General features: G+C 41.9%; 1 protein-coding gene across 2 annotated transcripts in view; it reads left to right on the plus strand.

The window, feature by feature from the left end:
* The window catches only part of LOC143924811 (dynein axonemal assembly factor 8-like), a 242,164-nt gene that overhangs the window by 78,368 nt on the left and 138,899 nt on the right, over positions 1 to 24,897 (plus strand). For both annotated transcript variants that reach the window (XM_077449282.1, XM_077449283.1), the window contains exon 20: positions 2,626 to 2,820. In XM_077449282.1, the coding sequence (XP_077305408.1) occupies positions 2,626 to 2,820 (195 nt within the window). The remainder of the gene's footprint in view (positions 1 to 2,625; positions 2,821 to 24,897) is intronic.

The following is a 24,897-nucleotide window of genomic DNA, read 5'->3' on the forward strand; positions in this document are numbered from 1 at the left end:
ACACCAGCTGCCTCCAAGTTCAGTCGGCTTTGTGAAGTGACCGACGGTTGAACTGACCCATTACACAATCCCTTCTGGTTTACTGCAGGAGCAAGAAGATTAGAACTGGTCCCCCTAGAAATCCACTAGGCTCTGGATCCAGCTCTAATCCTTCAAAAATCTAATATAGCAAAAATCAAACAGGGAGGAGAAACTCCCTAGTAAAGGCCATAAGTGTACAGAGATCTCACTGCCAGAGTCCCTAAATATTCCGCATTTACCAACAAATATCAATATCAGCAGGATCTTTGGCTATGGATATTCAAATATTTACATATTGTTTACAAGCAGTAAATTGCCTTAAAACAAGCCATCACTGACCTCTGGTAGCTGCAGGTACTATGGAGAAATTCATCTTCAAAGTTCACAGCGAAGGAAATATCAGCTTATCTCGGCTTGCTTTCACTTGCAGCAAAGATTTGGCAGCCTGACAGCCTGCTTGTGTAAACAAACACCAAGCTGTTCAGCAGTAGACTGGATCATGGCTTTAGAGTTCTTTTGTGATATTTTGAGTGTGAGTTACCCCACGAGTCCTTTGGCTACCGGTGTTAATTTAGTTGATGAAAAAGTTTTTATCATAATTTTCGTCAGCGGCATATTTTCATTGACGAAAACTAAACAAAAAATAACCCACATTTTTGTCAATTTACTAAAAAGATGACGATAATCAATTCCATCTTCGTCAAGGAACAAAGACAGAACAAAAAAGTGAGGAAGGGATGTTTACCCACGTGAACTTCCAGGTTCCTTGGAGCTCTGCCTGTTGAGCCTGTGAGAGTGCTTCCCCTCTCAGCAAGGAAGGAAGCGATTGTAGCGTGCTTGGTAGATTGGCGTGTTTAGCACTGTGCAGCATTACATGCCTCCACAAACTACCGCCCAGAGCACTGTGCGCATTACTTTTATGGGCCTCCTCAGACCACTGTCCAGAGCACTGTGTGCATTACAGACCTCCTCGGGCCACTGTCCAGAGCACTGTGTGCATTACAGACCTCCTCGGGCCACTGTCCAGAGCACTGTGTGCATTACAGACCTCCTCAGTCCACTGTCCAGAGCACTGTGTGCATTACAGACCTCCTCGGGCCACTGTCCAGAGCACTGTGCAGCATTCAGGCCTCCTCAGACCACCATCCAGAGTGCCTGTGTAGTTTGTTCAAACCTTAATACCATAATTAATAACATTATAAATGAGATATACTATTTAGTATTATATAAGGAGTTTGGAAATTCTAGAGAGATGCTTAACCACTTCAGCCCCGGAAGGTTTTACCCACTTCCTGACCAGGCCAGTTTTTGCAATAGGACGCTTCGTTGCTTTAACTGACAATTGCGCGGTCGTGCGATGCTATAACCAAATAAAATTGATGTACTTTTTTTCCCACAAATAGAGCTTTCTTTTGGTGGCATTTGATCACCTCTGCATTTTTTTTTTGGGCAAAAAAAGAGCAGCAATTTTTGCATAAAAACAATATTTATTACTCTCTGCTATAAAACATTCCCAATAAAAAAATTGTAAAAATCACATTTCTTTATCAGTTTAGGCAAATATGTATTTGGCTACATATGTTTTGGTTAAAAAAAATCCCAATAAGCTTTTATTGATTGGTTTGTGCAAAAGTTATCACGTCTACAATCTATGGGTTTGATTTGTAGCATTTTCTTTCCACTAGTAATGGCGGCGATCAGAGATTTTTAGCGGGACTGCGACATTGTGGCGGACAAATCTGACAATAAATGACACTTTTTTGGGGACCAGTGACAAAAATACAGTGATCAGTGCTAAAAAAAAATGCAATGATCACTGTATAAATGACACTGGCAGGGAAGGGGTTAACACTAGGGGGGATTAAGGGGTTAAGAGTGCCCTAGGGAGGTGTCTTCTAACTGTGGGGGGCAATGTTACACTAGAGGAAAAGAGAGATCGTGTTTTAGCTTAGCTGAAACAGAAGATCTCTCTTTTCCTCACTAACAGATCAACGGCGTGCCTTGTTTACATCGGCACACCGTTGCTCCATTGCTCCTGTGAACAATCTGCGCTGTCCAATCACAGTGGGAGCTGCGCTACGGTGACACCCGTGTGGCCCTTACACTGTATACATAAAATCAGGTATAGGTACATGATTTGTACAGGCTGCCCATATATGTATGGAGGGCGGTCTGGATGCGGTTAAATAATGCATTACAATTTAACTAAACCAATTCGATTTTAGTCAACTAAAATGATTTTAGTTAACTGAATTGTACTGGTGATTTTAGTTGACTAAATAGAACTAAAACAATTGCAGATGACTAAAGTACAACTAAAATGCCATTTTAGTCAAAAGACCATTAACTAAAACAAAATCAAATTTGAATGACAAAATTAACTCTGGTGGCTACTACTTGTAAAGAATATGTACCGTAAATATAATAAGGATGTCCACAGCCTTATCCTAGGATCACTTTAAATATATTTGTGAATTCCCAAGTTGGTGATTTGCTCTACTATATGTTATATTGCATTTAATAATACACTAATCAAATTTTATGACTGTTATACTGATTGGTTTTGGGTAAAATAATTGTGTAATGCTTCTCTGTTTGTGATAGGTGCAAGCTTACATGCTGTGCCAGACCCAAGCACTGCAGTCATGGACATGTTGTCTAGGCGACCTTTTCCCTTTGACCCCGAAGCTGAACAAGTTGCGATCCTGACTATGAGCGGTGGACAGACCCTGCAGAGAGCAGGCCACTTCCTGCGGCAGATTTTTAGACTCCGAGCCAAAAAACAAGAGGTTTTCTCAGGTAGGCCCCTTTTTTGATTAGTATTTCAAATACAATTTTGATCTTTCTGCCCTCCAATTATTAAAGGCTAAATTCACCCTTTAAAAACAAATAATAAATGCACATATTTTTCAAGTAAAATAAATGTGCATTTATATATTTTTTCAAAGGGGCCTGCAAAGCATTGCACCCGTGTTCAGTGGATTGTGAATGCAGTGCCAGGCTCATGCGGACTCTTCCTCCAGCTTTCTAACTGTACCGAGATATGGGCTTTCAATTGGAGAGCTGGAGGAACAGTCAATACAGACAATGAGTGCGGAGTAATCACGGTACTCATGTTCCATTGAGAGCTACAAGTCCATCTGCCGCAGTGGCAGACAGGTCTTGTCGTTTATTCATTCACAGATCTCTGTGAATGAATGATGCAATTGTGTGGATAGAGTCCTGCACAGCCACGCTGATTTCAAAAGTGAAAGCTGCTGTAGAGGTGAAGAACCATGCTCTTGGGGAGGGGGCTCTATTTGGCACCATGTTACACCCTAAATACAGGGGAAACATGTAAAAGATGAAGTTGGCCTTTAAAACCACTTCCGGACTGCCGCACGCCGATGTATGTCCTAAGTTTGAAGAGGAATATCGTTGTTATGGCAGCAGCTAGCTACCATAACTCCAGTATTCTCTTTTTCGGCCGGCGGTCCGGTTTCCGATAAGAGTGGTCTTTGCAGCGGACTCACCGCAATATCACTTTTATCGGCGGCAGGAGAGGGCCCCCCCCCGCCCCTGCCGTGCTCTGGTGCCCTCCACCGCTTACCGGAGCCGTCGGCAGTGGCGGAGGTAATCGATGTTCATCCGTGCTGGGTATGGAGACGAGTGAGGGGAAGATGGCCCACCCATCTCCATATCATTGCAGTTCAAATCACATATGTGAGGTATTGCTGCTATTGGTAGAGCTTCCTCTGTAACTAAAAACATGCAATCTGTAGAATTTTTTAAACGTTGTCTATGGCGATTTTTAAGGGTAAAAGTTTGTCGCCATTCCATGAGCGGTGCAATTTTGAAGCGTGATATGTTGGGGATCAATTTACATGCAGTAACATTGTCTTTTACAATATAAAAAAAATTGGGCTAACTTTACTGTTTTATTTTTTAATTCAAAAAAGTGTATTTTTTACAAAAAAAGTGTGCTTGTAAGACCGCTGCACAAATACGATGTGACAGAAAGTATTGCAACAAACGCCATTTTATTCTCTAGGGTGTTAGAAAAAAAATGTATACTGTTTGGGGGTTCTAAATAATTTTCTAGCAAAAAAAAATTTTTTTACTTGTAGACAACAAATCTCAAAAAGAGGCTCGGCCCTTAAGTGGTTAATGTGCTGATTTAATTTCTCATTTAAAAATTAAGCTGTGCTTTGCTAATGCAAGACAATGCAAATAGGTTCTTTTTGACAGCCCCAACAGCAACACATAGGGGGGTTATTTACGAAAGGAAAATCCACTTTGCACTGAAAGTGCACTTGGAAGTGCAGTCGCTCTAAATCTAAGGGGTAGATCTGAAATGAGTGGAAGCTCTGCTGATTTTATTATCCAATCATGTGCAAGCTAAAATGCTGTTTTGTTATTTTCCTTGCATGTCTCCCTCGGATCTACAGCGACTTTACTTCCAAGTGCACTTGAAGTGCAAAGCGGACCCCCAAAACCCCCAAAATTGTTGTGCTCATCCCCTCTCCTATCCCCTTGGTAAGAGCAAATCATAATACCCAGTACTTGCAGGTATGGGAAAAACATGTGGCATCTTCCTACCATGTGACAGCGTTAATGGTTGGTGATCGAACAATTCAGCTCCCCATTGCTGTCATATAGAAGTGGTGTGAGAATGTAGAGACTGAGGTTTACACAGTAGCTCTTCCTTTCACTCCCAGTGGCCAAACGGAGCAGTTGGGGTGAAAGGAAGAAATGGCAGCTGGTGAATCTTTTTCTTTACCCTTCATGGACAAAGCATTGTTTGTAGTTGAGTGAATTTTATTTCATTCAGAGAAACATATCAGAAAACGAAATGGCTGTTGATAACAGATTAGTGATATGTTGCATGGGCTCGCTTACTTCGGTTCAAAGAAAGGCAGAAAATTTGAGGCAACTTTGGACTTTCATGTTACGGTATAGACTCACAAAAAAAGTTACAAAAATATATGAATTTTATTAAAAATTATCAATTAAAAACACCCACAAGGGCAGACACATAACATATTAAGACAGTTGAATAACTCTGATAGGAACTGGAAAGTGTTCTGGGTTGCATTGCAGCTACGGGATATTTCACTATTATGGCAGTTGCCTAGTGGTTCACCCCCTATTCTGCAATTTCAATGTTTTTACTCTGTTTTGTTATATGAAGATTGTTTACATACATGTTTGGTCTCTTTTAGAATAATTTTTCTCTGAACCATACTCCTGAAGAAGCATTTCACTGCGAAACATGTAGAGTTTGGAACTGGGAAGGGACAATTATTGAATCCCTCATTGTGGGTTGATACATGTATTTTCTTTCCACTTCCTATCAGAAAAATAAATATGAAAAGGAAGTTGGGACTTTTGTGTGAGCAAACGACAATTGAACAGAGTAATGCATGCATGGGGACTTAATGAGTTTTATTAAGTATAAAGAGGGTATAAAATCACACTCAATATAGAATACATTAAAAGCCACTGCATATATGTACATGTAGTATAAAGTAAGAATATAGATACATAATCAAAGTAGTTCATATGTGTACAACCTTGAAAATTAAAAAGCAGCACATTCCAGTTGCCAATGTATGGAGTGATAACTCTGTATTGGAACGCGAGTAATTAAAAGTATAGTAAAAAGATGATTGACTATAGCAAGGTGCATCCTATCAGATATCAACGCATTTCGTGTGAAGGCACTTCATCGGGAGCAGATGCATCCATTGGTCTGTAAAAAATATATATGTATTGATACCGATCAGTTCTGGTAAGAACTTGAGCAGTAAAAATGGGGGGTGTAGGAAATATTGTAGTATAATTACTTACAGGGGACTGGAGAACAGGACACTGTACTTTTGAGGAGCCGCTGGGATAGGTCGTCCATCACGGGAGCTGAGGAAGCTGTACAATGCAGGGATCAAATGCCCAGACATAAGATCCCCAAGCAAATAGATTCTCCATATTGTGTATGTGGCAACACAAAGTGGGGCTCTGGAGGAGTCTGTAAGAAAGGGGGATATACTATAAGGAACTCTCAGGGGATACAAGATGGTGTAAGGCCAGTAGGAGCCTAATAAAAGCGGGGGAACCGTTGGTGAAATTGTTGAAGAAAACATGCTGTTACAAACCATAAGACTGGATCAGGGAGTGAAAAGTGTTTGGGGCAATCATTTGTGACAGCCAGAGTGAAATGAAAAAGACAGAAGAAAATTAACTGTTAATGGGCAGGCTGAATGTACTAAGTCGATCAATCAATCAACTTGGGTACAACCAGCCTGCCAGATTCTTTTGCAGTTTTATTGGTAGCGGCTGCGATAGCCACTAGTGATAATCCCTGTTGTCTCCTGGCGGGGACAGCATCCCTCGTGCCCGCCCTGCCACCCTCGTTTCGGGAGCAGACAATCACATGGCGGGAGGCATTCACTGTGCAGGAAATTTGCACCATGTATGGCCTGCCTAAGTGCCCGTACACACAATCCAAAAATCTGATGAAAAATACCACTTTCGAAGCAATTGTACGATAAACGGATTGATAGTACAAGCGGATGGATGAAATACGGACATATCGTCCGCATGTGTGAAAGGGGCCTAAGACATTTTTTCTCTGCGCTTAGGTAGTCAAAAAGATATTGGCTCCACTGAAGGGGAAAATCAGAGTTAAGGTAGAGTTGCAGATTGAACGTCACTTCCCCAAAATCCTTAGAGGTAGATCAGGTGACCCATGCGCTGGCATTTGGTATTGTGACCAGCAGCAATTGGTAGTAGAATTCAGGGGTTGCAAGGGAAAGGTATGCAATTCTTAAGCTGCCCACTGACTTTGGAGGACAGTCCAGCATTTGGACAAAATCCAACAGCCCTCTTGGCAAATTCTTATTTGGGGGGAGGCGGTAGCAAACAACCACTACTGACCTCCCAGCGGTACTTTACCAGCACAGCCCACCCTCCCCGCAGCACTTAACTAGCACAACCCACGCTGGTTGTACTTAACCAGCACAACAACCCCCACCCCCCACCCCGCAGCACTTAACCAGCACAACCCTAAAAAAAAAAACGGCGGTATTTAACCAGCACCCCCCTATTCAGCCAATCAGGTGATGGGTTTCAGACCTGCTTCCTGATTGCCTGGAGAAGGATTAGTGTGGGGGGAACAAATATTAATTCGTTATCGTCACAAACTGGATGGGCTTCGGGGCACAAAGCTCTGCACCCGGCGGAACCCATCCTTTTTTTTTTTTTTAGCCTATCAGAGCCTCTGGCTCCAATCATGTGCTTCACAAAAAAACACCCCCCCCCCCAATTGGAATTCATGGTCTGGCGTCCCTGCATGTAGATCAGGAGGCCGGACTCATGGATGGGGGGGGGGGGGGGTGCGGCCCTCTATGGATGCCGCCACTGCTCAGTTCATCAGTTTTAACTTGCATGCTCAGCTCAGTAATTTTAGTAGAGAGGGTGGCATACCCAGCCACCGGCCTATCAACTGATAGTAGTAGTATTTGGGATGTTTTTCAGGCTGTCCAATCATTGGGGACCGGTAGGATCAGAGGCTAGCTACAGAATGAGGTTATTGCCTGAACTGGATCAGACAGGTGTTATGTTAAAGATAGCCTTTTAAAAAGCAGATAGACATTTACAGTTCTAGTTATTGTCTTCTTTCTGGCTTCATATTTTATAGACAATAAAAGCTTAAAACAAATATAGATATAATACAGGCCTGATTAAGATTCAATTTCCCCAAATTGCATTGTTTTAGCAAACAGCAAGAAAATAGATTTGTTACTTCCTTCCTCCACTTTATCTCTCAATATCCTTTTAAACATAAAGGATGAACTGTATTGTATTTCTTTTTCACTCTTGGCTGCAAGTCAGCCTTGGAGGTTTTGTGATCCATATTTTGATCAATACTGTGATTAGTTATAATACAATATTCAGCCTTTTTATCAATGTATATATTGCTGCACTACCAAGACAATCCACTAAGGGGCAGTGGAGACATTGTAATGATGCAGTTACAGTCATCAAAATCAGTGCTGTGTATTCTAGGAAAACCTGCCACCTCTTATTTAACCACTTAAGGGCCGGAAGGATTTGCCCCCTTAATGACCAGACCATTTTTTGCGATATGGCACTGCGTCACTTAAATTGACAATTGCGTGGTTGTGCGACACTGTACCCATACAAAATTTACACAAAAATTAAAATAAATAATAATAATAATAAAATTTATACAAAAAACTTTTTTTTTCCCCCCACAAATAGAGCTTTCTTTTGGTGGTATTTGATCACCTCTTCGTTTTGTTTTTTTTTGTTTTTTTTTTTGCACTATAAACAAAAAAGAGCGATAATTTAGAAAAAATTTTTTTTTTTTACTTTTTGCTATTTTATCCGTAAAAAAAATTGAGTAAACAAATTTCTTCATCAGTTTAGGCCAATATATATTCTTTTACATATTTCTGGTAAAAAAATCACAATAAGCGTATATTGATTGGGTTGCGTCTAAAAAATAGAGGATAGATTTGTGCCATTGTTATTATTATTTAATTTTTTTAACTAGTAATGGTGGCGATCAGCGATTTCTAGCAGGACTGCGACATTGCGGTGGACAGATCGGATACTTTTAAACATTTATACATTAATCAGAGCTAAAAATAGCCACTAATTACTTTATAAATGTCATTGGCCGGGAAGGGGTTAACACTAGGGGGTGATCAAGGGCTTAAATTTTTTCCCTCATGTGTGTTCTAACTGGGGGGGATGGGACTGCCTGGAGGAGGAGGAATATCACTGTTCCTAATCTTTAGGAGCAGCAGATCTGTCTCTCCTCCCCTGACAGAACGGAGATCTATCTGTCTGTTTACATTAACAGAACTCTGTCCTGTCTCTGTCAGGAGTGATCGCGGGTGGCCAGCGGGCATCGCGACCGCCGGCCACGCGCATTATCTCCTGCCTTGCGCCGCGGCCGCGCCCCCTAGAGCTGTAAAAGCGCCCCATGTACCATGATGGCGATTCACCCAAGGGGAGCCAACCTACTGCAGTATAAGTGCGGCGGCTGGTCCTTAAGTGGCTAAAGGGTAACTCCACTTTCATGCTAAAAAAAAAAGCAAATGGAAAAAAAAATAGTATAGCATATACAATTCTGACACAAGTCATATTGTAATTGAATGTTATTAAAAATGACCTTTCCTTTTCTTTCTGCAGTTCTGTAATTTTATGTGAAATGCAATGCAATATGGCTACCTGGAGGTGTTCTGTACACAAAATGTATACAGAACACCACCCAGAAACTGCTTGTGTGATTGGCTTACTAATTTTCCCAGAAGTCTGCACTAAGATACAAGTCAGATTTTTAGCATCTCCTGTAACAAAGATTTCCTTTTTGGTAAGACACAGCCAATAGGAAATTACCTCTAAAGAGATGCAGACCCTGCGATTTTCCTGATTGAAGCCATGCAGCTGCAGCAGCTAAGAAACCACTTCTATTAGACTCACTGAGCACAGGGGCACAGAGGAACAAATAGCGATTTCTTCAGAATAATAAAAGGTAGGAATCTGCAATAAAGTTTGTTAAAATCTTTGCAATGCACATAAATTAAAAGTCCACATGCATCTCTAAACTGAAAATTGGCACACAGAAGGAGGGAGAGATGAAATCCCTTCACCAGCTTCAGTGTATATAGAAAGGCACACCACACCACAGTGTCAATCCAATCTCCTTACCAGAAATGAATGAAAAGCAGGCATATATCAACACCTCAGCAATGGTTCCGGCTCCACTCTCTGGTCAGATGACTTGGTGTGGCTAAATCACGTGGAAAGGACTTGCATCAAACACCGCTCAAAGGCATCCAAATAGCCAGGGCATCCAGCAGCCAGGTGTATCACCAAAACCTTTTTTCCCAATCAAGGGGATCAGGCATGAAGAGAAGGGGCCAACTCAGTTCCTCATTAAGTGGAAGGGCTATGGCCCTGAAGATAATTCATGGGAAACTTCCTCCAATGTGTATGCTCCACGATTGGTTCAAGCCTATCTTCATCACCACCCTGAGAAATGTTTGTAGTGGGCATCTGGAGGCTACCCATAAGTGTGGGGGGGGGGGGGGGCAGCAATGTAAGAAAACCGTACATGCGCGCGCTCACAGGTGACTGAAAAAGCACGGACGACGTGCACGTGGAGGAGCGCCTCCTTAGTGCCAATTGTCGCTGGATGGCCTATTTAAAGGGTCCCCTGATCAGTGCTTAATTTGGCTTTCCTTGACCCTGCTTCTGGACTCTGCTATACTTTGATTACTGGTTCCTGATCCCGGCTTCCCATTTGACCTTGCTTCTGCCTGATGCCTTGGTACCTTGCTGCCTGCCTGCTACCGAACCCGGCTATCCTTGTGACCTCGCTCCTGTTCCCTGCTTGGCTCAACACTGCCATCCGAGTGTCTGCGACTACGGTCCTGCAACCAGCTACAACTTCGTGCTACAAGTTTCTGGGTCTACATCTGCAGGCACTCGTGTTCTTCCTGTCCCTTGGCTCCTTCTGTTCCACTATCAGCAGAAGATACAAGAGAGGCCGACCTTGTCATTTCAGTCTGCCTTCAGGTACGTAGACAAAAAAACGTTCCCTGTGACACTGCGCTATCCGAAAAAACAGAAAAAAGCTGCTAACACAATCACAAGGATAAAACAGTGAATAATAAACAAATATCAAACCAAAGTGTAGCGCTTAACAAAATTATGAATAATCTAGTTAGTACATCATCATACAATTTAACCCAAACACCTTAGGTGTGAATTCTTAAAAAAGTACATAGAAATAAAAATAAAAAAATACACTTCCAAAAAATATAAATGAATTTAAAAGTCTCTATGTAAAAAGTTGATCCAATCCAAACGTGAAATACGGGTCACCATCCACCTTCTTAAATGAGGCTAGCATGCAGACACCCTGTGATATTCCCGTCACCTTTAGAAATAAAGGCTTACCAGATAGTATGGATCCAAACGAATATATATTCGAAGGATCATGCAAGCTTATAACATAGAAGGCGAGATTTGCAGGTGTAGATTTTCAGGGAAGTAACAAGTCAGACTCCTCATATAGTTGTCCCAACTAGTTGTTAAATCCACATCGGTACACTCCAGCTCAAAATGTTGAACTCATACAAAGGAAAATAAGGAGCCACAATAGTGTAAATCCGTTTAAGAGAAAAAATTTAATAAAAAAGTAATGAACTCACATGTAACCAAAGAAATCAAGCGCTTATTCCATAAAAACAGTGCTACAGCAGTAGTCCCGATGCGTTTCGTCCTCTACAGACGTCATCTGGGGTAGCACTACACTGTAGCATCATCACTTATATAGCAAACAATCAATTTGGGCGAAAATTCCATCTGCCTGTGTCACCGCGTGTCATTTCCGGTTTAAGATGGCGCCCGGCGTGCATTCCACGCCTCATTATAATGTTACAGCATGTATCAGCAGACAGACCATGCCAAAACATATATAAAATAAACTAATAAATGAAAGCTAGGTTGGCCCAAACTTTAGAAATATACCAAACGTAAAAATTAGCCAGACGTTATAATTTATTCCCCTCTGTAATACCGTTAGTAGTATTTCCGGGTCATGATTGAACACATAAGGGGCGTGGATATGGTTCCAATCATTATCCTACCCAGCCACTTATGCCGACGAAGCCACCCCCACTACAGGGAAGTACTAACATAGTGGGCGTGTCGTATATAGAGAGCACTGATGCCTCCGTCTAGCGGTGATGGAACGCACCGCGTACCGGAAGCACCAGTATTACACGCACGTCCGACGCAAGAGGCGGCGTGAGAGGAAACACGTCACCGCCAATCGAAGAGCATCGAACATCGGAAGTGACGTAAACGGAAAGTACGTCACATCCGGCCAGGATGTGACCGACAACAGGAAGTGATGTGATGAAAATACATCATCTCCGGTGTCAAGTAGGACGTATGTAAACATACGCCGGACCATACATCCTAAAGGGGCTGTGCATTTAAGTACACCCATACTAATAAGTATGGGGTGGGAGCAGTTATGTATATGCAATGAAAAAGTATCTTTAAAACAATTTTTATACAAAGTATACATCAGCACCGACACAGCGCATGCCCGAACGTGCATTGTGACAAATACTGATAGCATCTAAGGCAGATAGAATTCTGTCCCAAGACCAATAATATTGATATAACATAAACAACAATGGTAGAAAAACCTACCACTTACATAAAAATCGAAAAATATTAAAACAGATAAGCAAAATAAAATAAAACACTAAAATAAAATATTGTCAATATACATATTAACCATTATTAATGAAGGCATTAATATCCCATTCTATATTTAAGCCAAATGGCGAGTAAGAACGAATCAAATATATCCAGTAGGTTTCTAATCTGGAAACACCCCGAGTCATAGCACCACCCCTCCACGGAGGTGTATATTTGTCAATAGCTAGAAATTGGGTACCTGTTGGGTCACTGTTATGGTGTTCCCTGTAGTGTCTCGGGACAGTGTGTTTAGAGACCTTACTTTTTATTAAGGCTATGTGTTCCCCTACTCTAATCGCAAACCTTCAGGTACGTGACAGGCACACAATTGTCTATATAAGGTCCCACAGTTAACGGTGCATGTCAGAGCACAAACCCAGCCATGAAGTCCAAGGAATTGTCTGTAGACCTCTCACACAGGATTGTATGGAGGCACAGATCTGGGGAAGGGTACAGAAAAATTTCTGCAGCGTTGATGGTCCCAATGAGCACAGTGGCCTCCATCATCCATAAATAGAAGAAGTTTGGAGCCACCAAATCTCTTCCTAGAGCGGGCCGCCCAGCCAAACTGAGTGATCGGGGGTGGGGGGGGGGATCCTTAGGCAGGGAGGTGACCAAAAACCCAAAGGTCACTCTAGCATTTCTCTATGGAGAGAGGTGAACCTTCCAGAAGGACAACAATCTCTGCAGCACTCCACCAATTAGACTTGTATGGTAGAGTGGCCAGTCAGACCATGAAAAACAAAATCCTCTGATCTAATGAAACAAAAAATTTAACTCTTTGGCCTAAATGGCAGGTGTCATGTCTGGAGGAAACCAGGCACCTCCCATCACCTGGCCAATACCATCCCTTCAGTTAAGCATAGTGGTGGCAGCCTCATGCTATGGGGATGTTTTTTAGTGGCAGGAATTGGGAGACTAGTCAGGATTGAGGGAAAAATTAATCCAGCAATGTACAGAGACATCCTTGATTAAAACCTGCTCCAGAGCATTCTGGACTTCAGACTGTGGTGAAGGTTTATCTTCCAACAGGACAATGACCCTAAGCACACAGCTAAGACAACAAAAGATGTGACTACAGGACAACACTGTGAATGTCCTTGAGTGGCCCAGCCAGAGCCCAGACTTGAATGCAATTAAGCATCTCTTGAGAGATAAAAATGGGTCTGCACCAACACTCCCTATTCAACCTGATGGAACTTGAGAGGTCCTGCAAAGAAGAATGGGAGAAACTGCCCAGTAATAGGTGTGCCAAGCTTGTAGCATCATACTCAAAAACACTTGAGGCTGTAATTGGTGGCAAAGGTGCTTCAACAAAGTATTGAGCAAAGGCTGTGAATACTTATGTACATGGGATTTTTTTTAAATTTGCAAAGATTTCAAACAAACTTCTTTCACATTATTATTATGGGGAAATTGTTTGTAGAATTTTGAGGAAATTTTTTTATTTAATCCATTTTGGAATAAGGCTGAAACATAACAATATGTGGAAAAAGTGAAGCGCTGTGAACATTTATGGATGCACTGTATATCATGTTTTTTTTTTTTACTGAGTTTTTATGTTTATATAATACAATTTATGGATTTTATGATATCTATTACTGTCTGGCGTTTGTTAGTAAAGTTCCATGGGCTTTATTCGTACCTATTTTGTTACTAAGTGGGATATAGAAACGCCAACACCGTGCATGAGAACACATTTTAATCTTATGTGTTCTTATTGGAAGATTTCCCATATATTTCTGTTTGGTGGTAACTCAAAATGTTATCTTCTTCGGGCCCAGTGACCATGGTCAATGGGACATTTTGAGAGTGTGTATCTCCTCAATGGAGACACGGAAGACAATAAAAATATGACAGGGATTCTAACCCTCACCATTCTATCCAAAACTAAAATAAAACTTTTGGTTTTAAATAAGCCTAATAATGTCCGAAGAATCAACGTAAAAATATGTGATGTTGATATTTGGTTCTGACAGGTAGAGGAGGTATGGGTATGATGACCTAAAGGACAAAGCAACACTTGGTAGTTCCTTGGCAGCTGTAGGACAGCAGGTTGCCCAGTCATTGTGTCCTCCCAATCCGATAGGAACGGAGCTCAGTGTATCGGACTCAGCTTTTCCGCAGTGAGATTTATGCAGACACCGAGAATTTTGGGTACAGATCAGGCGTTCCTGACATTTCAGAACAGGGCACAGCTGTGAGGATGCACTGATATACACCGTGTCCTGCACATTAGCTCCTCCAGCTGCTCACCTGCGGACACATTTATATGATTGTGGAGAAGCTCTCCAGGGGCTCACAGCTCAGATTACTGGAGTAAATGGATGTCATTAGTGGCAGTCCCATTGTGATTGTCATTTTTGCCAACACAATTCCACCTGAGTAATCTCCGAAGGCCATACAACGATATGGATGAACTATAAGCTTTTGTTTTATCAATCTATTTATTGGAAAGATGTAATAAACATCGGCAATCATAACATACATTAGTACATTTTTTCGATATTGTTACTTGTATTCAATCATATTTTACAATATCATTATATATATATATATATATATATATATATATATATATATGTATATATATATATATATGTATGTATGTATGTATATATGTATATGTATATGTATATATATATATATATATATATATATATATGTATATATATATATATATATATATATTTATTATTATTATTATTATTATACAGGTTTTATATAGCACCAACAGTTTGCGCAACGCTTTACAAACTTACAATCTAAACCATCTAAAAAAAAATATATATATATATATATATATATATATATATATATATATATATATATAATATAATATGTATGTGTGTGTGTGGTTATTACTTATTAAAGTTACTGAAAAAAGTTTTATACATCTGTCTCTCTATTGTGTTTTTCATCATCAAGGTTGCATCTGTATTCTGTAGACGATTATACGGTGTATTTTATGTTGAAAGTGCTAGAGATCAATATCTTGAATTGTGTCTGGGAGTGGGGGGGGAAGACTGATGAACTCTAACGTAGCTGCACATTCTACGTTTTGCCGGCACTTCTGTTAATGACAACAGCAGGGAGAAACCAGTGAGCCATTCCCTCTTATTGTCTTGTGGCACTCTGTCCGAAGCGGGGGCTACCAGTAAACTTTTAGTTTTGATGGGTTGTAGGTAACCTGGCTAATTTATAGTCTTTGTGATCATTTGGGTTTTCCCCCACAGTTCAGTGTGGCTGTAGTTCCTCCCTTTGGTCAGTAGATGTCACTGGCACCTTTGGCATTAGTATTATGAGATGCAGTAAAACTGGGCTATGAAAATGCATACTTCTCTCAGCCAACCAGTAGGTGTTTTCCTGGTTACTAGTGCATGCTGGAAGAGAGCATAAATATGCTGGGAGGTTAAGTGACCATTGTTCTCCTACCCAGACCTTGGCCTGATGTGAGTGTGTGAGGAATAGGGATCAGCTCTGGCGTGTTCGCACACTCCATGTGCAGAGCCCGCCAGGAACTCGGTGCAGCGATACGCTAATCACAGGCAGTGAAACTTTTCCCGATCTCTGCAGCCATGCATCAGGACAATGTCTCACTGCCTGTGATTAGTGCAGTGCTGCACCGACTTCCTGGCGGGCTCTGCACGTGGAGTGTGCGAACACGCCGGAGCTCATCCTTAGTGAGGAACTACTGTGCTGGGTAGGCCTGAAGCCTAGGCCCAACCATGTGCTCTAAGCTCTGCAATTGAGGGCCTGTCTGTGTACATGAAGGAAAGGATGGGGACCTGAGATGAATTACCAGAAGTCACTCTGCCATAGAAAGGGGAACTTTTGGAAAACCTGGGAAATTATCAATATGGTCTCACCCAGACAATTTGTTCACGTTACTGTGAGTTGTTGTATGGGAGATAGCTGTTTCTACTAAAGTACATCAACCCTGTCCTCAGGGCCCACTAACAGACCAGGTTTTATGTATTACCTTGGGGAGATGCAGACTAGAATACTGCAATCACTGAGCAGCAAATTATTTCACCTGTGATGTACAGTGGTGTGAAAAAGTGTTTGCCCCCTTCCTCATTTCCTGTTCCTTTGCATGTTTGTCACACTTAAGTGTTTCGGAACATCAAACCAATTTAAACAATAGTCAAGGATGTTAGGTGTGACCTCAACAAGTCACCTATTTGTCAGGTTATGTTACCGTTTCCCAATTGTTAGTTAGAGTTCTTATCCGAGCAAAGAGACACAGAAGTATTCAGTATTTCTGCTCAGAAGTCCGTCGTTAACTCTAACTGTCTCTGACTGACTGTGGCTCTGAGGCTTGTTTATTACATCTTTTATAGACAGAAAAGGGCAAACATCAGCAAATGTAAAAAAAACAACATTTTCAAAGTAAAGACAATTCTCCGGGTGTTATCAGCTGATAAGACAATCTTCTGGGCGTAGACTGCTTTTTAGGGCTGATGCGGCCTCTTCTTGATGAGTACGTGACTAAAGATGACGAATGTGGATTTTACAGAGAAGGATAGAAAAATATAAGACATAAGGTCAACCATTTTGTTTCAACATATACCTTAATCCTTACATTTCCCCCTTTGACATCACCCCTCCCTCCTGCCCTGGGTCCACCTGAACAAGTTCTAGTCAGCCTATATCCAGAGTACTCTCCCTGACCGCGAGTTGTCAGAGGGGTATACACCCATCCCCCTGGACAGTACCAACATCTAAAATTCAGGAAGAGTGGCTTTTCTGACAGATGGGTGATGTCAAGAAACTAAATCTACCTATCTTCACAAAAGTTCCATCTTTTCCGCATCATTTACCTTGGCTTTCTTGCAAAAGCACATAAACAACTTAAAGCATGCATAAAAGAAAAATACGAATAAGAGCACCACTATAATTGTCATTGCTGCCTTCTTAACCCAAGAGAATAACCCTGAGAAACTAAAAGTTCCACCAAACGGATCCCAGTCGCGACCAATATTTCGGGCCTTCTCTTGTAAATTCTTTACTTCCGTACGGTGTTGTGCAATGATGTCATAATAGTCAGGTACCTCAATGCTGGTATTATGTATCCAAGTACAGCACTCATAGTCCTCAGTAGTTTCACAGAGTCCTGTCAATGCTGCACTCATACTTTCAATTGCTAATTCATGTAATTCTAATTGTTAATGCTACTGTTAGCAAGATCAGTATAGTTTATAGGAACTGCCATCAGTGGTATACTTGCTGTGCTGGGGTGTAATTTGCTACAAATCCAACATTTCTCATATCCTGACTTCTGGGCATAAGCATATTTAAACTTCAGTAATAACATTTTTTTAGAAAATCCTTCATCCTTGTGTATTTTATTCTGTGAGGTAACCAAACTATTAGCCAGAATTACTGAAACAATAAAAAGATACATGTTGTCATTTGCCAACTGGCTCCTTTTTACAATGAGAAGCGTGGATCCAGGTAGGTTTCCCTTCCAATTTCACTGAGGTTGCTGTAATCAATAGCACCTGGAAAGGACCTTCAAACATTGGTTCCAGTGTCTTTCTGGTATGTTTCTTTACATACACATAGTCTCCTGGTTGTAGATCGTGTGTACCTGTGACAGAATTAGGGTCTGGAAGAGAAGAATACACACTCTTGTGGATTTTAGTCAGACGTTGTTGCAACTGTATTACATACGTAGTTAAACTATCACATTGTAATTGCATACTTTGAGGAAAATATAAACCTAATCTAGGTGCACTTCCAAACAGTATTTCATATGGGGATAACCCTGTTTTTCCTGTTGGGGTGTACCTAATAGAGAACAAAGCTAAAGCTAGGCACTCAGGCCATGGTTTATTTAACTCTTGCATGGCTTTTTGTATTTTCAGCTTGATTGTACCATTTACTCTTTCTACTGATCCTGAACTCTGTGGGTGGTAAGGAGTATGAAAACTTTGTTGAACCCCTAACATTGCCATCACATTTTGCATTATTTCTCCCGTGAAATGTGTCCCCCTATCTGATTCTATTGTTTCTGGGAGACCAAACCTAGGTATCAGCTCAGTAATCAGTTTCTTGGCGGTGGCTTTTGCCGTAGCTGATTTCACAGGATAACTTTCGGCCAGCCTGAAAAATAGGCAGATGCACACGAGAACAAATTCAAAGGGGCCGCTCTTAGGCATTTGTATGTAGTCAATCTGCAGTCTCTGAAAGGGATATTGGGCCCGGACCTGATGTTTACGTGGGGTTTTCACTCTCTGTCCTGGGTTATTAATCAGACAGATTTGGCATGCAGCACAGTAGTTCCTTGCAGTACTACTGAATCCAGGGGCTAGCCATCCTTGGCTTACAATCCTATACATAGAATTGGAGCTGACATGAGTGGGTAAGTGGACAGCCGCTGCCATTGCTGGGTATAGAGAAGCGGGTAGACATATTTTGTCTCCTTCTCTCCATACATTGTCAAGGCCTGGTGCAGCTCCCTCCTTAACCCAACGGTCCTTCTCAATAGCCCCTGCTTGTTCCTGTAGTTCCATTAGCTGCTGCCATGTGGTTTCGGGCATACTCACCTGTACCGTGGCTAAGGTCTCAGGGCTTACTTCCCCTAGAGCTGCCTTCTTTGCAGTTAAATCTGCAAATGCGTTTCCTTTTGCCTCAGTTGTTTTTGCGCTCGTGTGTGCCGCTATCTTCATGATGGCTACTCTTATAACCTTTTGAAGATTGTTCAGGACTCTTTTGATTCCTTCACCATGTTTAACAGGTGTGCCTGCTGCTGTAAGGTAACCTCTAGCTTTCCATATGTGGCCATAATCATGTGCAACACCGTAGGCGTATGCGGAATCAGTGTAAATGTTCCCTTCTTGTCCCTCCAAGTGTTCTAGGGCTTTCTCTAGAGCGGTTAGTTCCGCTTCTTGTGCCGACATGTGTGCTGGTAGTGACTTTGCCTCAATTACCTGTGTGTCCGTTACCACAGCATAACCTGTGTGATATTTACCTTTGTCATCGGCAAATCTACTACCATCTATGTACAGTGTGTGTTCTGCATTTGCAATGGGTATGTCTGTGACATGTGGGAACCCCGTGGTTTCTTGTTCCATAAGTTGGAAACAATCGTGTTCATCAGATGTTATGTCATGAAATGAAAGTGTGTCAGAATCCTGAGTATCTTGTGCTGTATCTACACCATTATCATCATTACTCCCCCCTGTCAAATCTGTCTGTAATGGTAAAAGCTGTGCTAAGTTAAAAGAAGTGCATCGCTGAAAGGTAACATTGGGGGGTAGGAGCAAAGTGCATTGTAGACGCAGCTGCCTTGCCATTGATATGTGTTTTGGTTGGACCTGTGATAAGATGGCGTGTATGTCATGTGTGGTATGTACCACTACAGGATTGTCTAAGACAATTTCTGAGGATTTGTCAATGATAATTGACACTGCTGCAACTGCTCGTACACAGGACGGTGATCCTCTAGAGACAGGATCGAGAGCCGCCGAGAAGTATGCTACCGGCCTTTGTTTGATGTGTTGTTGTGTCAACACCCCTGTTGCGTGTCCCGTGATTTCAGCAATGTACAAATGAAATGTTTTGGTATAATCAGGGATCCCGATCGCAGGTGCCGAAATTAGTAACCTTTTTAAGGTGCTAAAAGATTCATGACCTGCTTCTGTGAGTACATAGGGTACTATTTTCAAGCAATCATATAATGGCTGCATCAGAGAACTGGCATGTGGTATCCATTGTCTACAATATGATACCATTCCCAGAAACATACGAAGTTGCTTAAAGTTGCGTGGGATATTCATTTGTCTTATGGCCTGGACTCGTTCTTCAGTGAGGTGTCGAGTACCCTGGGATATACAGTGGCCCAAAAAGACAACCTTTTTCTGACATACCTGTAACTTAGTTCTATTCACCTTGCACCCTTTTTCAGCCAGGAATTGTAACAATGAGAGAGTGGCTTTTAAACAAGTATCGTTATCCGGACAACATAACAATAGGTCATCTACATATTGCAACAATACACAAGTGTCAGGTGGTTGCCATTCTCCCTATTTTTACTTTTTAAGGTTTAGTCAGCGGGGCATCGGACAAAAGACCGTCATAACCACTTATGGGTATGGTGTCACGGGACGTCATGTGTGGAGGGACTACTGAATCAGACAACAGACTGCGTGACGCTCCTGTGTCAACCAAACAAGGAATATGTTTACCTTCCACCTTCATCAACATGTGGAGCATTTTGTTCTCTGATTCAGCTAGGACTGGGGCAAGTCATGCGGTCGGATCGTCCCTATCATTGGTACGCCTCTGTCTGTAGTCCCTCGTGTCTCTGTCCGTGTTTCCTTCCTGTTCGTCTTTTATCCTTTTCCTACAGTCTCTTTTTATATGTCCCACCTTGTTGCAGTAATAACAGGTAAGAGGTTTACGGGAGGAATTCCCTCCTTCATTGACCCGGGCAACAGTGTTAACTCCCGGTGTCCTTCTGGGTTTAGTTTCTGCTAAATCAGCCTCTATGCCTTGTGCTTTCTGCAACAATGTTCCTCTGTCCCGTATGGCTCTCCATTCGGGAGTACATGCCTTCAGTTTGTCACCTATTTGGGGTACTAGTCCTTCCATAAACTGTCGATTGAAAGCCCTAATGGTGACGGGTAAGGCTAAATCTAGACCTTCGTCAGCCATCATGCTTTCCATGTTGAGGTAAAATTCTGTAACAGTCTGACCTGGGGCCTGTTTTATGGGCGCTGTCGAACCCCTTTCCTGCTGTTTCCCTTGGCAAAATTCTCGTAACTGAGCTATAAACAGGGGTCTAGAGTCTATATGACGAGGGTGTACTCCTGGTGGATCTGTGGTAGGATCCCCATTCGGTCTAAGTGGGGTAATTTCATTCATAAATTGATTAAACATCGTTAGTGTCATTTTATGTCTACATATATCTTCCCCATCTTGCCAAGTTGCTTCATGTGTGTCTAGTAATTGTGTCACGAATCTACAGAATGCGGCAGGTTTTGCTACGGGATCAGGAGCATTCTGTATTAATGCCATAAGAGTGTCAGCCGACCAAGGTGTCCATGTCCTCAGAACGACTTGTCGAGTCACTGTAGGTGGCTGTCCTGCTTGACCCGCATTTGGATTATTTACTTGTATTACCCTAGTCCGACTATGGACTGGAGCTACGGGCTCTGGTCTTTGAGCGCCGCAATGTACACATTCCTGTGCCCAGTCTGTGTTCTGGGTACCGCATACTCGGCATACCCATCCTCTTCCTCTTGAGGAAGGATAAAGTTTTGGTCTTTCATTACCTGGTGTGGTAGTGTTATAAGGAGGTGGAGTATCTCCCGTATTTACCCTATCGCCGGGAGCAGAAGGAAGACTTTTGTGTCGGACCTTCATATCCCATCCACCCTTTTCCTGACAATACTCCCATCCCTCCTCTTCAGCCCTGTTGGAAACCTTAATTAAACATTGTATTTGTGATACCCATCTGTTCTGCAATATCTCTCCCTGTCTGTCTTTCTTTATTTCTTCCCAACCTTCTACACTTAATCCATTTTCTCCATCCATTCCAAATTTCTTGAGAATCCTATTTGTGCCCTGTGCCTTATCCTTCCCATACAACATTGTAATTATGTCTTTAACAGCATAACATTTCTGAGATTCCTCCTGGGGTTTACCATGTGTCTGGCCCATTTTGACAGTCCTGCCTAGGTGGCGTTTGGATCACTTACTAAGTGTCTCGTTGCCTTCTCCTCCTAGGGTGCCAAAATACTAAAAAACCTCTCCTATATGAGATCGAATTACTTTATATGCTAGCCAACTGACAAATATTATGACCAGACTGACAGCTACAACATATACAAGCATTCCCTTTTGGTGGCCAAACACATATGACTAGATCTCCGGGCTTTGTGGAGACCTTATTTCCCTTCCCATTACCATGGAATCTCTCAGCATTCGTTTCTTATTCCTGCTTTATTGAGGCAGTCAGGACTTATACTTTCAACCCGTTTTTAGGCTCATGAATCAAAAAGCGTATATCAAACTTAAGTGTCGGACCCCCAAAGTACTCTTACGAGTTAAGGGCGCATTCCGTTACCCATTGGGATGATATATGTTTCAATTCACACCATACAAACAGGGCTTATCTCATTCACAACAGACAGATGACAAGTAGACAGACAAGAAACAACGGTAACATAAGCCAAAATATTAAGTTCAAGACCCACTTACTACAGAGGTTGGTTTTTACCTGAAGAACAATTCAGACAGATCAGGTGGGCACAAATCTAAGAAGCACAGAGTTTATAAGAAAATAAAGCTTTTCTTACCTGCGCAGGATTTGTCTGTGGTTCTTTGATGTGCCCAGCCTCTTTGTTCCGTCCTTATGTTCGTTCGCCTCTTGTAGTTTCTTCAGCGAGTCCGTGTTCGCGGCGCCAGAAATGTTAGGTGTGACCTCAACAAGTCACCTATTTGTCAGGTTATGTTACCGTTTCCCAATTGTTAGTTAGAGTTCTTATCCGAGCAAAGAGACACAGAAGTATTCAGTATTTCTGCTCAGAAGTCCGTCGTTAACTCTAACTGTCTCTGACTGACTGTGGCTCTGAGGCTTGTTTATTACATCTTTTATAGACAGAAAAGGGCAAACATCAGCAAATGTAAAAAAAACAACATTTTCAAAGTAAAGACAATTCTCCGGGTGTTATCAGCTGATAAGACAATCTTCTGGGCGTAGACTGCTTTTTAGGGCTGATGCGGCCTCTTCTTGATGAGTACGTGACTAAAGATGACGAATGTGGATTTTACAGAGAAGGATAGAAAAATATAAGACATAAGGTCAACCATTTTGTTTCAACATATACCTTAATCCTTACAAGGACAACACAAGTAAACACAAAATGCAATTTGTAAATGAAGGTGTTTATTATTAAAGGTGAAAAAAAATCCAAACCATCATGGCCCTGTGTGAAAAAGTGATTGCCCCCCTTGTTAAAACATACTATAACTGTGGTTGTCCACACCTGAGTTCAATTTCTCTAGCCACACCCAGGCCTGATTATTGCCACACCTGTTCACAATCAAGGCATCACTTAAATAGGAGCTGCTTGACACAGTAAGGTCCACCAGAAGATCCTTAAAAGCTACACATCATGCCGAGACCCAAAGAAATTCAGGAACAATTGAGAAAGAAAGTAATTGAGATCTATCAGTCTGGAAAGGGTTATAAAGCCATTTCCAAAGCTTTGGGAATCCAGCGAACCACAGTGAGAGCCATTATCCACAAATGGCGAAGACATGGAACAGTGGTGAACCTTCCCAGGAGTGGCCGGCCGCCCAAAATTACCCCAAGAGCGCAGCGACGACTCATCCAAGAGGTCACAAAAGACCCCACAACAACGTCCAAGGAACTGCAGGCCTCACTTGCCTCAGTTAAGGTCAGCGTTCATGCCTCCACCATCAGGAAAAGACTAGGCAAAAATGGCCTGCATGGCAGAGTTCCAAGGAGAAAGCCACTGCTGAGCAAAAAGAACATCAAAGCTCGTCTCAATTTCTCCACAACACATCTTGATGATCCCCAAGACTTTTGGGACAACATTCTGTGGACCGATGAGACAAAAGTGGAACTCTTTGGAAGGTGTGTGTCCAAGTATATCTGGCGTAGAAGGAACACTGCATTTCATAAAAAGAACATTATACCAACAGTAAAATATGGTGGTGGTAGTGTGATGGTCTGGGGCTGTTTTGCTGCTTCAGGACCTGGAAGACTTGCCGTGATAAAAGGAACTATGAATTCTGCTGTCTACCAAGAGATCCTGAAGGAGAATGTCCGACCATCTGTTCGTGTACTCAAGCTGAAACAAACTTGGGTTCTGCAGCAGGACAATGATCCTAAACACACCAGCAAGTCCACCACCGAATGGCTGAAGAAAAACAAAATGAAGACTTTGGAGTGGCCTAGCCAAAGTCCTGACCTGAATCCTATTGAGATGTTGTGGTATGACCTTAAAAAGGCCGTTCATGCTCGAAAACCCTCTAATGTAACTGAATTAGGACAATTCTGCAAAGATGAGTGGGACAAAATTCCTCCAGGACGCTGTAAAAGCCTCATTGCACGTTATCGCAAACGCTTGGTTGCAGTTGTTGCTGCTAAGGGTGGCCCAACCAGTTATTAGGTTTAGGGGGCAATCACTTTTTCACACAGGGCCATGATGGTTTGGATTTTTTTTCACCTTTAATAATAAACACCTTCATTTACAAATTGCATTTTGTGTTTACTTGTGTTGTCCTTGACTATTGTTTAAATTGGTTTGATGTTCCGAAACACTTAAGTGTGACAAACATGCAAAGGAACAGGAAATGAGGAAGGGGGCAAACACTTTTTCACACCACTGTATTTCAGTTATCTTGCAAACCTGGCCTGTTAGTGGACCCTGAGGACAGAGTTGATGACCACTGGCTTAAAGTATTACTAATCCCACAACAGTAAAATCAGTCTGTATATGCAGTAGAGCATGCTTGTTATACTCAATGTGGGACCTAAGGGGTTAAACCTGTGCATTGTGTAAAAAGGCTGTTTGATCCTGTCTTCTCTGATTCTCTCCTTTTACTGTC

This window comes from Lithobates pipiens, unplaced genomic scaffold, assembly GCF_037356315.1.
Source record: "Lithobates pipiens isolate NorthernLeopardFrog02 unplaced genomic scaffold, aLitPip1_a1.2 Scaffold_22, whole genome shotgun sequence".
NCBI lineage: Eukaryota > Metazoa > Chordata > Amphibia > Anura > Ranidae > Lithobates > Lithobates pipiens.